At 37.6% G+C, this 13,217-nt stretch overlaps 1 protein-coding gene across 8 annotated transcripts in view; it reads right to left on the bottom strand.

Moving 5' to 3' along the window:
• The window catches only part of ARB2A (ARB2 cotranscriptional regulator A), a 273,806-nt gene that overhangs the window by 218,260 nt on the left and 42,329 nt on the right, over window positions 1-13,217 (bottom strand). For all 8 annotated transcript variants that reach the window (XM_068929018.1, XM_068929016.1, XM_068929014.1 and 5 more), the window contains one exon: window positions 1,852-1,917. In XM_068929018.1, coding sequence (XP_068785119.1) covers window positions 1,852-1,917 — 66 coding nt within the window. The remainder of the gene's footprint in view (window positions 1-1,851; window positions 1,918-13,217) is intronic.

Here is a 13,217-nt window from a genome sequence, read left to right as displayed (position 1 = left end):
TACTGTGGTGACATAACAGTTATTATTACAGAATAGTGTTCAGATCTTATACCAAATTTTCCACACTGCTCAGAATTACACAGTTGCATATACTCTGAGTGTTTGCTCCAAAATGCAATTAAATTATGTCACTTTGCAGAAGATGGAGGTAATATGTTTGAGAATAGCTTAACTATACTACTGACAGTAGTATAGTTATGTACTGATCTATCAGTACATCAGTGCTCACTACATAATTTATAAATACGAGTAAAAAAAGATTAGTGCAACAGCACGAGCTAGACAAGGTGGGCCATTCTTCTCCCAACTCAGATACCCAAATCTCAGAGCCAAGGAGAAGAGTCCCCAAGTGTGTGCGAGAGGTGATGGAAATATGGTAATGTTTATTCCAATTTTGTTCATATCATCATTTTCTTTGAAGTTAATGACTCAGCCTTAACATCGCATTATGTACATGCATATTTGGTTAAAAAGGACCTTCGAAAAAATTCTATAGGCTCGAAACTTGGGCACTCGGAAGTTTAGAAACGACAGCTTCCTGGCTGCACAGACAGGATGTGTCATTCTTTGAGGGATAAGCATATTTTTTTCTTTAAACATACTATCTGTCTGGGACACGGACACACTCTTGGACCAGAACTCCCTCCAGAAAAACCTATTGTGCGAAGAAGCTAGAGACCACATCACACGTTGCATCAGGCAGACTGTCATGGCGAATGCAATCCATTTCTCTGTCTGCAGAGAGAAATCTAAGCGAGGGAATGCCTTCTCGGCTAGTGTCCCCACACAGTCAGGAGCAATCGTGCAGCAGACACTCTTTGGAGGACTACGAACACCAAGTGTAGCTGCTGTTCTCCCCTGGTGGCTCCTCGGAGTTCCTAGCACAGCCTCTTCTGCCCTGATGATGTGACAACGGTAAGGCCTGGCCAGGAAATATTCAGTAGTTTGGGCAGGTTATCAAAACATTCCTTAAACAACCACAGTTAGAGATTGGAAATGGGAATTCTAAAAACTTTACAGAATTGTCAAAGCTTAGCCCAAGGGCATTTTCCTCTACTGAATATCACGGGCCTGCTGAGAACAATGGCAGCATGAATACTTCTCAAAGGTCCTAAGAGTCCTTTCTAACAGTGCTAGAAAGGCTACCCAGAGCGGCCACTAGTATCTCTCTGCAGAATATAAAAATACATGATATCACTTACACTGATAGACAGAAATATTTCACATGTACATTTTGGGGAGTGCTACATCACTTGTAAGGACTGATCAAATATTTCCACTAATCTACACCAGCACCTTATCCTCTCTCTTTATATATATGTGTGTGTGTGTATATATATATATATATATATATACACACACACACACACACACAAACATATATATTTATATATGTGTTACAAGTTACTGAAAAAGCTACTCTGCAAGTGTGCTTTAAAAACATTTGGGGCAGTTTACTCAGACTCTGTTTGGAGCTTATTCCTCTGCTTGTAGAGACACCTGTTTCTGGTTCTCTAAATCTAGCTGTAAAGGTCTCAGAACATTCACAAATATTTTTTGAAAAGACATATGGTTTCTCTACCAAAACTACTGCATTTTGAAAATATTGACATCTGGCAAGCTAGGAATGCTAAGCTGGAGAAATCACATACATTAGAAGTTAGGCAGAACCATTTCTACAGATGCATGCACATGCTACATGTGAAGTCAGTGCTCTGAGACAATACCTTCCACAGAGCCTGAGCACAACTTATCTTTATCTGAATACTGGACTGCAGTCTCCTCGCAGTAGGGACTGTGTACTTTGCATAGTGAAGAGAAAAAACAGCTATGAAAAAGTTTTACACTTACTGGGAGAGTTACTTTTTTCAAGTGGCATTCCTTTTCCAGCAGTCCATAAACATATTTAGTAATGATCTGGAAGAAAAAAAGAAAAAGAAAAGCAAAGAGAAATTAGACTGCTTACAGTAATGGCATATCCAGTCAGAAGACTTACAAGCAAGTGGTTAAACTTGTGTATGTTCTGGTATATACCTAAATTCTTTACTATACAACTAATCATAGAACTTAGACCTTCATATAAAAGCTGTCCCTCAGAAAAGGCTGCTTGTCACTGCAAAGAAATAGGAACTGTACCTGTGAATCCATCACCTGCTGCTGTGTGAATAATTACGTGCCTCAAAACTAAGGATTATAACCAATTAATATATACTCAGGGGTACAAGAAAGGCTTTTTTTTTTGGCAAAGAAATATTTTAAAAGCATTTTCTCCATAAGCAGGACTCCTGAAACGCTCTCCCCTGCAGGTTCAGTTCATGAGCTACGTGGAGAGCAGATCTTTAGTCACCCTAAGCACAAGTTGCCTTGCCATTTCTATTCACTGAACAGGGGAGGGACGGGTCAAAAGTGTTCTAAAAAGAAAAAATAATCTCTGACCGATTCCCCAGTATGGAGGAGTTTAAGTCTCTTGTCTCTATGTAGAAATAAAATTGAAATTTTAGATCTGAAACAAAAGAATTTTTTTCAAAGAGCAACCAAAAAAGTCAACGTAATCACAACCAAACAGCTGCTATCTCAGATATAACAAAAATTGTTTGCACTTCAAAAGCATACCCAATATCTAGGGACTTTTTTTCACCTTTACATATTCTAAGAAAATGGAGATACAGATGGAAGAACTTTCTAACTATTATTAATTTGGGAATTAAGTTGTAGAACAAACTAAAGTGCTTTGTCCATATGGGGTTGTAAAAATGGTTCGGAAGTAACTGCCTAGATTTCGCTGGCTTCACAGAAGCAAAAGAAAAAAAAAAAAAAAAAGACAAATTAAAAAGGAAAAAAGTGCTCATTAAGAGCCTCAAATGGTACTTGCCTTCCCCTTAAAGCTTGGGGAACTATGTTTAAATTCCAGACGGGACAAGATCTAAGTCCCGAAATATTAATCTAGGAATATCTGGGTATAACCCAGCTGGTATTCTTTAGTCCAACCCCTCAAGGCCACAATTACTGCCAGCTGAACCCGTAGCATATTAAGCCACAAACGTCGCTGTAACAAAGCTCAAGCGATGGCATCTTAACAACACGCTATGAACTGAGCAAGTAGGAGCCAGGGTATCATAAACTTCAATTTTAATTTTCTAAATGCACAATTACCAAATAAAGTTTCAATGAAGTCCAAAAAGTTTTCATTATGTACATGTGGGCAAACGCAATATGCAAACGTTTGGAACATATTTGAACAAATTAAAAGTACTGATGAAAGCTAATTAAAAAGCACCCCCCCCCCCCGACACGTTTCACAAAAGACAAAAATCTTTATTAGAAATATGTGAATTTTTTGCTACCCTGCTCAAGTATATTTATTGACAGAATTATGTTCAAAAAACTTTATGGTTTTAAAGAAAATCAGTCTTACTGAACATTAGTATCTACAGGGAAACTGCATTTGGAGAGGGAATTTAGCTGTGAGCGATGAGTTGATTTAAGACATGTTTATCCCCAAAGCAGTATGTTAGGAACATGCATACAGTGTAATTTTACCTTCAGGGCCAAACTTTTTATGGTTCACCGAAATCGACTTCAGTATAATGCCAACAAGTAAAGCAGTTAAGTTCCTGCAGTCTCAGATGCTGATGATGTGCAGACATTAAAATGAGTATAATGATAATATGGCCTCAAACACAGAGATTTCATTTTTCACTTTAAATCCCGGCATGTATCTACCTCCAAAAATATCAAAATAACACTTGGAAGAGAAAAAAAATTGCTATGAAGAAAATATATATCAGACACCGCTTGCAAAAATCTACCTTTTATTCCTCAGCTAAAATGTTTGTACCTATTTCTTCTAATCTCTTATCTATTTAGACTGTGACCTCCTCAAGGCAGAAGTAAACCTTTACTCTTTTACAGAGCCTGGCTCAACGGGGCTCTGATGCTAAATGGCTCATTATGCACTTATGATATCAGCCTTAAAAAGTGGGTTGCTAAATCAGTACAGCACTCTCTAGTAAAGCAAAGACTTGACCTAACGGACGCTTTTAATATGAGAAAAGGGGAAGAAAGATACAACGGGTAGGATTCTCTGATGCAAAGGGGAAAGGGTGATATTCTGATCCTCAGGCAGCTCAGCACTAGGACAGTCTCTGAGGCTGAGACAGAGCCGAACAGAAACTGCTGTAAACTGCCTCTGTCTACAAAAGACTCCCAGGTATTTCTGGCAATAGATCAACGAGTTCAGGGATATCCGATAGTCTCATATTTGAAAATAATACAATAACGGCCAGCTTTACTGCATTTACTGCAGCACGTGTCTGGAAAATCTAGTATAAATCTGTCCTACCAAGGAACACGGCTGAAAATACTGCAAATCTAACATTACTTTCGGGATATCCTGCTTTCAATTACTTCTATTTTTATGGATAATATGAAATTTCGAAAAATTGAAAGTGCAAAAAAAAGTAAAATTTTCTTTTCTACGGGTATTCAAAAGAGAGGAAAACTGTGCTATGTTACTTATATAGTTCCCATCAGAACTTTCCATCAGAAACCTATGTCCCAGACATGAGGAATGCAATTTAAATAGACACAACTTCTTTGCATAATGTTACTAGCTTGTGAATTCTGGTACTTTAAGATCTGAAAATTGCTGTAGGATTTTGAAAAGTATCTTGTGACTTCTTGAATGAGAAGGTGAATAAGGTTACGCTTTACAAACTCTTCTGGACTAAACATCTGTCATATGGTTGCTTGCGACTGCAGATATTCAATGACTCGGGCTGCTCATTCTAGTCCAACGTTACTAACTCATCTGGAAATACCTAGCAGTAATTTGTCCAGTATGAGTCATTCTCATGGCAAGCTGTGACACGTGCTAGAGGGCAGCCCTATTCTTGCCCATTCATACTAACCTGTGACATTTTTGCTTTTTCTAAGGCGATTCCAACTTGTGAGGTGTGGCAACATTGTAATCAGCGTGCTGAAGTAATTCCAGGCAATAAAGAAGGATGCTTGTGAGCAGGCAGCACACCTGTCTGGGAAGGGAAACTAAAGGAAAAAGTACCAACAGTAAGGCCTGCCCAAAACATGTGAAATCAATGGCCTGATGAAGAAGGGAGGAAAAAAGGCACTTCTCTACTTCTTGTATGAGACACCGGGAACTCCAATCCCATTTTAATGATATCTCTTCTCTTCATTCACTTCCAAGTGCAGTCTATCAGGAAAATGCAACTCAAACAGGGTAAGTACATGAACTAAGCACTTTCAAGGTACTCTTGTGCCTGCTGTGAGAACTGGGGTGGAGGGTGAGAAATCATGCCTCTCATCACTTATTCTGATCGTAAGGGAGAAATGCCTTCCCAGTCACAAAAAGGTGATTAGCCCAACACTCACAGGCCCCCAAAAGGCTGTATTCAAAGTGCAAGATAGGAGAAACTTTCTTCCCAGCACGAAATGGTACTCTTGGGAAGGAAGCTAAGCAGCTTAAGCTTCAGTTTTCTTTCAGTGAGCTAAGGACTCACCCTCCTATTTTCCGTAAGGCTGAGGATTTTGAGTCCTATATGGAGCCACAGTTTCTCTTATTTTTTTGTGGGACTAGACAAATTCCTAGAACGAAGACAGGCTGCTGAGAGCAGAGGCCACAACTGAGTGGAATGCCTTCCAAACAATAACAACAGCAACTATCACTATCCTTTAGGCACATTAAAAATACGAGTACATAACTTTTGCTATCATTTTCTTGCAACACTTTTCCTTCATATACTGTAAACTAGATGAGCAGGAATAACTATGGTTCAGGACGGGAACCTAACTGTAGCGCTCTCATTGGCCTTCTGAGAGGCCTAAAAAAGGTTCGTCTCTCAACTTAAGTAGGATCTAAACAACGTGAATACCTCCAGAAGTGCTTTTCCAAAGTACTAGCGGTTTCAAACATGATGCCTTTAGAGTTCAAAAAGTCTTATGGATAATTGGGGGATAGACTTGTCATGAACAGTACAATTTAATATAATTCTAAGAAGATTAAACCAATCGTATTAAAAGACACCAAGGATGCCATATTAAATACTAGGAGTTAGGAAACATCAGAATCAAGGCTACCCAAAACAGAGAAATTTAATTCAGCCCCATAATGCAGATCCACAAAGGATTATTTTTAATTACAGGATAATTAGATTTGATGACTGCAATGGACAGCAGAGGATAGAGACAGAGACAGGAGACCTCAGAAAGAAAAAAAAAAACCCAAATCATTATCTCATTTTTAGATAGCACTGAGATTTTACCCCTGCGTTGCTAAACATCCTGTCCAATAGTGGCCAAGACTATAACACTCCACGCAGTCTATGGGACAAAACTGAATTTGCAGATGGAAGCATGATTCTAGTACACGTTAATTAAAGTTCTGACTTAGTATCACTTGCGTTCTTTCACGATTCGATTGGTCATATATATATATATATATATATATATATATATATATATAGGGCTTCCTTAACGACTGTTTTCATTTACTAAAAAATTTTGAAAAATTCTATTAGCAGCATAATTTGTAAAATCTGTGCAATCCACCTTCCTGAAGCCAAGTGATCAAAAGATCAATACTGGCATACAATGTGCCAAAAAAGAAATTAAAGACTAAGAGCCATTGAGACTAGTCATACGTTTAAACTTGCAAAGATCCTGATGTACTGGAAACCTAAGCGTGATTATAAGTAGAGACAAATACCAGGAGACTCCGCACTGCAGAGATAGATGCAGTAAGTATTGGAGGGCTTTAAATAGTGAAAGTCTGAAAAAAAGACAACCAAAAGCATGCCCACAAAGCAAGACAACAACTCCAAAATAACTCATTTTAAAATTAGATAGCCCAAATTTTAAGTTTCTGAGAAATGAAATGGTTTCACATATACCAAAAATTTCAAGAGCCTAATTGACACAAATGAGGAAACATAGAACTGTAGCTGACCCACTGCTGAACTTTTCCCTAATACAGATAGCCAGGTATACAGATAATAGATCACAACTCAACGACTTGTTTTATAGCACCTACGTTCTAATCCAGAGGAGCTGTTTCAGTATATACCACATCAAAACCCATGCTGGGATGCAGTGAAGTGCACTGAGCCTTGCTAGTCAAGTCCCTTCCCTGCTGTGCTTTACAACCCAACTTCTCAGGATTCTCCTTTCCCTTGTGAGTATTCCCACTTTCAAAATGAACCACGGTTAACTCTACCCATCACTATACTAAGCGTAAGAACGGGATGGCAAACCCTTTGCAGAGAAGAAAAAAAAGAAACAGATAAACTACTTTCCCAGACTTGCAAAATGTTTTCCAAGTGAATCCACTGCTAACAATATAGTAAAGAAAACATACGGGCCTGTGCGGTTTGGGGCCTTTTACTTCTAAACTAGCACCTATCAGTAGTCACTGGAAATCACTGCCACTCAACAACTGTCCATGGATTCACGGCAGATGTGAGGAACCCTTTGGCAAACCACAAAGACCCTTTCAAGACAATTAAACGCCACATGTCCCTCTCTTCTCCCATATCTGCATCGCTCATGACTAAAATGCCAAACAACCCTGTCATACGGCCAGCGTATGGACACACATGATAAAGAATAAAGCACATGTGACATGATAAAGGACAAAACATCAAGTCTGACATGAAGTCACGTGATAACCACTCTCACGTGACAGAGGACAGATTATAAGACCATTGGAAAGCTGGCATGAGAGAGCCAGCTATTAAAACAAGTTGTCCACAAGACTGCCTGTTCCCACACAATTCTAAAAGATTTCTGGGAAAAAAAAGGAAATAGAGAGCAAACTATTAGTTAAACAAATTCTTCTTGTGGGCCAGACCCAGCTGGATGGATCTGAGATTTCCCATACAGGAGACTCAAAGATAAACCAATTCATCTTTGTTGTGTTCCCCATTCACAGCTATTCAAATCAGAAGCAGAACCCCATCACCACAATTACCTCTCTTGTTCCACTTTTTTCTACTCCAAGGGCTAAATGAGAAAGGAGACTGAACTACCCTCTCAAAGTTAACAGAGGCTACTTTACATCAGGGATGAGATATATTGGCAATGATACACTTATTCAGTGAATAGGAGGCTTCTGCCTCCAAAGATCTGAATCCATGAAACAACATTCCTTAAATATCTCTTCATATTGCTGTTTTCACTGATTTTTTTTTAAAGAAAGTTCTCAAAGTACCTATACGTGCAGGGAATAAGAGAATAAATGGCCATAATTTTGCCTGCCCCTTTTTGTTAGTAGCCAGATTATTTTAGACTCAGAGAGGTATTAAATTTAAAATCAAGACAAACACACCTAACAAAAAATATATGCTGTGGTATTTTCCTCTCTGGCTTGACCTCCTGTTTATTCATAAGTCATATCATAAGCAAAGCTAAGTATGTTCCTCCCGTAGGTGTTATTCCTCTATTAAACTTACAGCTTAAACACACTTTAACCTCAATTTAATCTCCTACATAAACTTATAGTAAAGGCACAAAGCTAGAAAAAGGGATGGGAAATAAAATTACAATTGAAAATACTATTGAAAAAGATTTGCTCAAAATACTGAAGTCTCACCATCTCTACTATTATAATAATTCATTTGGATGTGATTTACTATGCTTTCAGTTGAAGAAAAATGCCATTTTTTTTTTCTTTAGAGAATGCATGGAGGCAATTCAACCTCCAGGATTAGTCCCTTGTCAATTCCTGTGAAAGAATTACATTTAAAATGTGTAACTGCTCGACATTACCAGTTTGTCTGACAATTCTACTTATATAACAAAATCAATGTCATTTGCCTGTGTGCTCTTGTTCCCAAAAGTAGTACATTCTCCTACCTGACTCTGCACAGTACAGCAAGAGAATCACTGTCAGCTCCCCAACCCTCGCAAACGTTTCCAGCTATCAATTCAGCCCTGACATAAGAACTTACAGTCTTCCAGAATCTAACTTCCTCAAAAATGGATCATTCATGGGTCTAGAAAGAATATTATTTTCAAATAATTTTAATTCAGCCTAAGAAATAAGGCCCCTCAGGACTATTAGCAATATTTTAGGGACTTCAAGGCTGCGTACGCACATTGGATGTTTTATCGCTAAATCTAAAAAAAAAAGGTAAGTATAAATCACTAGTAGCAATACTATCATGAGTAATGGATTTTTTTTGTTTTATAGGATTTATCTCCTCACTGATGATAATCACTATAATGGCAAAAAAAAAAAAAAAAAAAAAAAAAGAGCACGAAAAGGAAGCTACCTTTATAAAATATAGTAGTCAAACCACAAGCTTTTTTCTCTTTGCAGTGTCAGGGCAATAATGCCTAGTGAAGAAATGCAAAATGAATTCCAACTGACTGCCCTGCGGCAAATCTCAAGTGGTGGGACTGACCCGAGGCTTGCTACTGTGGCTGCCATAGCCTTGGTTGAATGAGCTTTATTTTGACCCTTAAGTGACAAACCTGCCAATAAGAAACAATGAGAGATGCAAAGGAACTTTTTGACATACTCCTCTTGAACACAGACTTACCTAAGAATTGGGACAAACAAAAAAAACCTACCATCGCTGCACCGGAACAAAAAATCTTAAAAGCTGAATGGACTTTCTAAAGGCTCTGTTCACTCCACAGGGGGGGAAAAAAAAAGGGGAAAAAAAAAAATCAATGGCATTTTAAAAATCCACAAAAGACCTCACTTGGATTATAGTGTGGGAGAACAATTCATTAAGATGGAATTGACATTACCTCTAAGGGATTTCTTGCTTTTTCTACTGAAAGCAATTCAATTCAATCCTAACACATGGGTGTGATATTCTGGATTCTGAGTTGACTGATCACAAATAGGATCTCAAGATATTTTGAGGGAATTAAATGAAAAACAACAGGGATTTGTCATGAATGCAGCATATATTGTTGATGTGATTTGACCCAATGTTTTGTTAACACGGTCTTTGCTGACACCTGTTGGTTTATTTTTTGTTTGTTTGAGTTTGTGGGGTTTTTTGTTTTTTTTTTTCCTTTTCAAAAAAGCATGTCTTGTTTTATAAACAGCTTGACAATTATGTGGTTTCAGAAACTGCTTAATTATGCAGCAAATCTTAAAGAAATTCTCAATTCTTTTAAAATATATAAATGTATATGCATCAGTAGAAACCATGACCTCTATCTCCAAGCCAAGATAAGAAACAAAAGGATGAGAAGGTTGCAAAACAAATCCTCCCAAAAGCATAACAGGGAAACAAATATAAATAAGGCTCATAAGCATGTTTTAAAATTCCAGTTCAAGAAGTAAAACTTTAGATTATTATCGTAAATTCCGTACTAGAGATGACTTATGAAAACACACCTGGAAGACAGAAGAGTAGCACGTTTGATTCCAACTATTAATGAAAAAAACTGTAGTTTAGGTTGAGAGGTGGTACTATGCAGTTTTGAAAGGTAAAAAATCCATCCCAAACCCAAATGACATACCAGACTAACACAGTTAAAGCCTACTAGCTTTTATAGTCACAGACCAAAAAAAAGCAGCGATGTTATCAAGCATCTCCTTTTACCACCTTTGATTCCTCAGCAGAAATGACCAGATAAATACTCACAGATAGACTGAAGGTTTAATTTTATGCAAATCCAGAGCAGAACGCAAATTAACACCTCCTTTCCACAGCAAGATGTCTTAACCATTTTGCCATCATGCTCCACAACAGCTGTAGGTCAAGACAAATTGGATTTACATAATTGGAGTGAAAAAGGACATCGAGAACTGACCATAAGAAGCAGCGTTTTTCTTTTCTTGGTACAAGTAATAGTTGACACCTTCAGAAACACAAATAGCAAAAGCTTTTATTTCTGTTATTAAATAATACTTGCACCTCTTTTTACTAGGCGGAGTAATTACCAACCAGAGTGCAAAGGGGTCATTAACTAATCACATACTTAAGGAGGATACCTGGGACTCTCCCCAACTTTGAGTAACTGACAAAAGCCAGCAGTTAACTTCTAAGAGAGTGAGCTAGCTTTTTTTCTGCTTTCTAGTCTATGGTTATGATACCTAGCACTCTGAACAAAACTTTACCTTAGGAAAAGAAAAACCCGCCCTGAGGGCACTGTCTCTTCTGGGGATATCAGGCTGAAGGTTGAGAAAACACCTTGGACATTGATGAACCTTTTCCCACACTTTTTGTCTCATTATTTCTCAAGAAAAGGTTTCATTTTTCTACACCACATGATTGAGCCAGTCTAAACATATCCTTGGATTCTGCTGGCAGGCAAACTCAAAAGGGGAGCAAACTACAAAAAACTCCAGGTACTGCAAACAACAGCAGCACTTTCAACCAAGCAGTAAGGAAGACTGCTTCAAAATCCTTTCATTTTACTCTCATCCAAAACACCTGAAACCATTTAACTTAACAATGAAATAAGTCACCATTCAAAACGTTTGTATTAAATCAAATTTGGAAGCATTAATTCAAGTGCTTTTTCTGCTTTTTCTTAAACAATGCTATGAGGAGGAAATACCATTGGTAAAGGAGGTTTATAAAATAAACTTAGTAGCCCATAGTGCGTCAATTATTTTAAGAGGGGTATTTTTAAGAACAGTGTTAGTTGATCATGAATATTTATGTTGATGGTGTCCAAAAAGCAAATACTACCCTTTCTTCCTATGAAATCATGACTGAGGAACTCACATAGCCAAATCATACTGCATGCACACCTACTAATGTTTGCTACATTAATTATCGAGACTTCCAAAGACAACCTATCTGTATAGTACTTCCTTCCCACCAAGCTATCTGGGCAAAAGTATCAGAACAAGAGGAAAAAAATAGTTAATTATGGAGTTCAGTACACTATAAATGATTTACTATGTTTTCAAAAATTTTACTTATATACTTTGTTTGGGCAAGAAACACATGTTTCTGAGTACAACCACCAAAAGAGGGTCCAATTACACAAAAGCGTATCACAAGCTTTTAGTATAAGATGAAGCCGATTAAGAATCGTGACAATTTATGATTTTATAGAAACTTCAAATATTAACTTGTTTGACCTTCTACCAAATACAAATATTGTCAGAAAAAAAAAAAGTCCTTGTAAAATGGAGTGTTGTACTTAGCACGCTCTTACGTCAATTTTTCATTGCAACAATACAATACTGAGCATGTCCAGCTAATTAAGTCACTATTTCTAAAAAGTCTGTGAAGATATGGATGATCCTTAGTTAGAAAATACCGTGCAAAAGCCTGTCTTGATGTCTGTTTATAAATACTGTGACCAGGATTTGGTCCTTGGTGTTTGTCCAGTCCCAATAAAAGTTTGCCTGATAAGATCCTTTACACTTTTGTTTGAGGAAGATATCAACAAAAGAATTATGCTTGATTAGACTAGTGGTTCATATCCTCTAATATTCCAGACAATAAACACTTATCAGTAACAATCATATGAAAGAAGTAATGACAATTCCTACTGAACAACGATGTAATAAACTTCTTCCTAACTTCTGGTTTTTGAATTTTTTAAAAATATTTCATAAAAGCATTAAATAGACAATTTCATTTATATAGATAGAGATAATGGACATTAGAAACGGTGAAAAGCATGCTTGTGTGTTATTTATTATAATTATACCACAGCTGCCTGCTTGGGGAGTTCTGTGCAGACTTACTTGCGTTTGGTAAAAAGGTAGAAAGACACATGAAAGCCATTTCAAATTCATCAGAGGTCATATAAAATAAAGTGACCACAAAAAATAGTGAAGAGGATAAAATGAAAAGGTGAGAGGGAAGGAAGTGGAGCAAGCAGAAAGATCTTTTGCCTAAAAGCAACTTGTTTTATGACAAGAGAACGTGGTACGTTATCTCTATGCCGTGAGAACTAAAAAGAGAACTTGCATCCAGAATGAACTGCCCTCCACCTATAAAATACAGACATGTTTTCATTACTCTGTACCACATGTGATCACATACTGACTGTGCGCATCATCCTCACCGCTGCTATTGTCAGTCAATCACACGGGCAAACACCTTGCTTCTAGTCTCAGAAGCAAACAGGGGTGCACCACAGGCTGAAGGGCATTCCTGCTTTGTCCTGCTCAAGGCCTGATCCAGACAGAGGAGGCAGGAGGAGCTCTCTGGCCCACAGTCTGTACTTACTTTAAGAGTCACTACAAAGCTTGGCAGGAAGCAAGGTGACAA

Source organism: Struthio camelus, chromosome Z, assembly GCF_040807025.1.
Source record: "Struthio camelus isolate bStrCam1 chromosome Z, bStrCam1.hap1, whole genome shotgun sequence".
NCBI classification, from domain to species: Eukaryota; Metazoa; Chordata; class Aves; order Struthioniformes; family Struthionidae; genus Struthio; species Struthio camelus.
The sequence above is the reverse complement of the archived record's forward strand: the minus strand, read 5'-3'. Positions and strand labels throughout refer to the sequence as shown.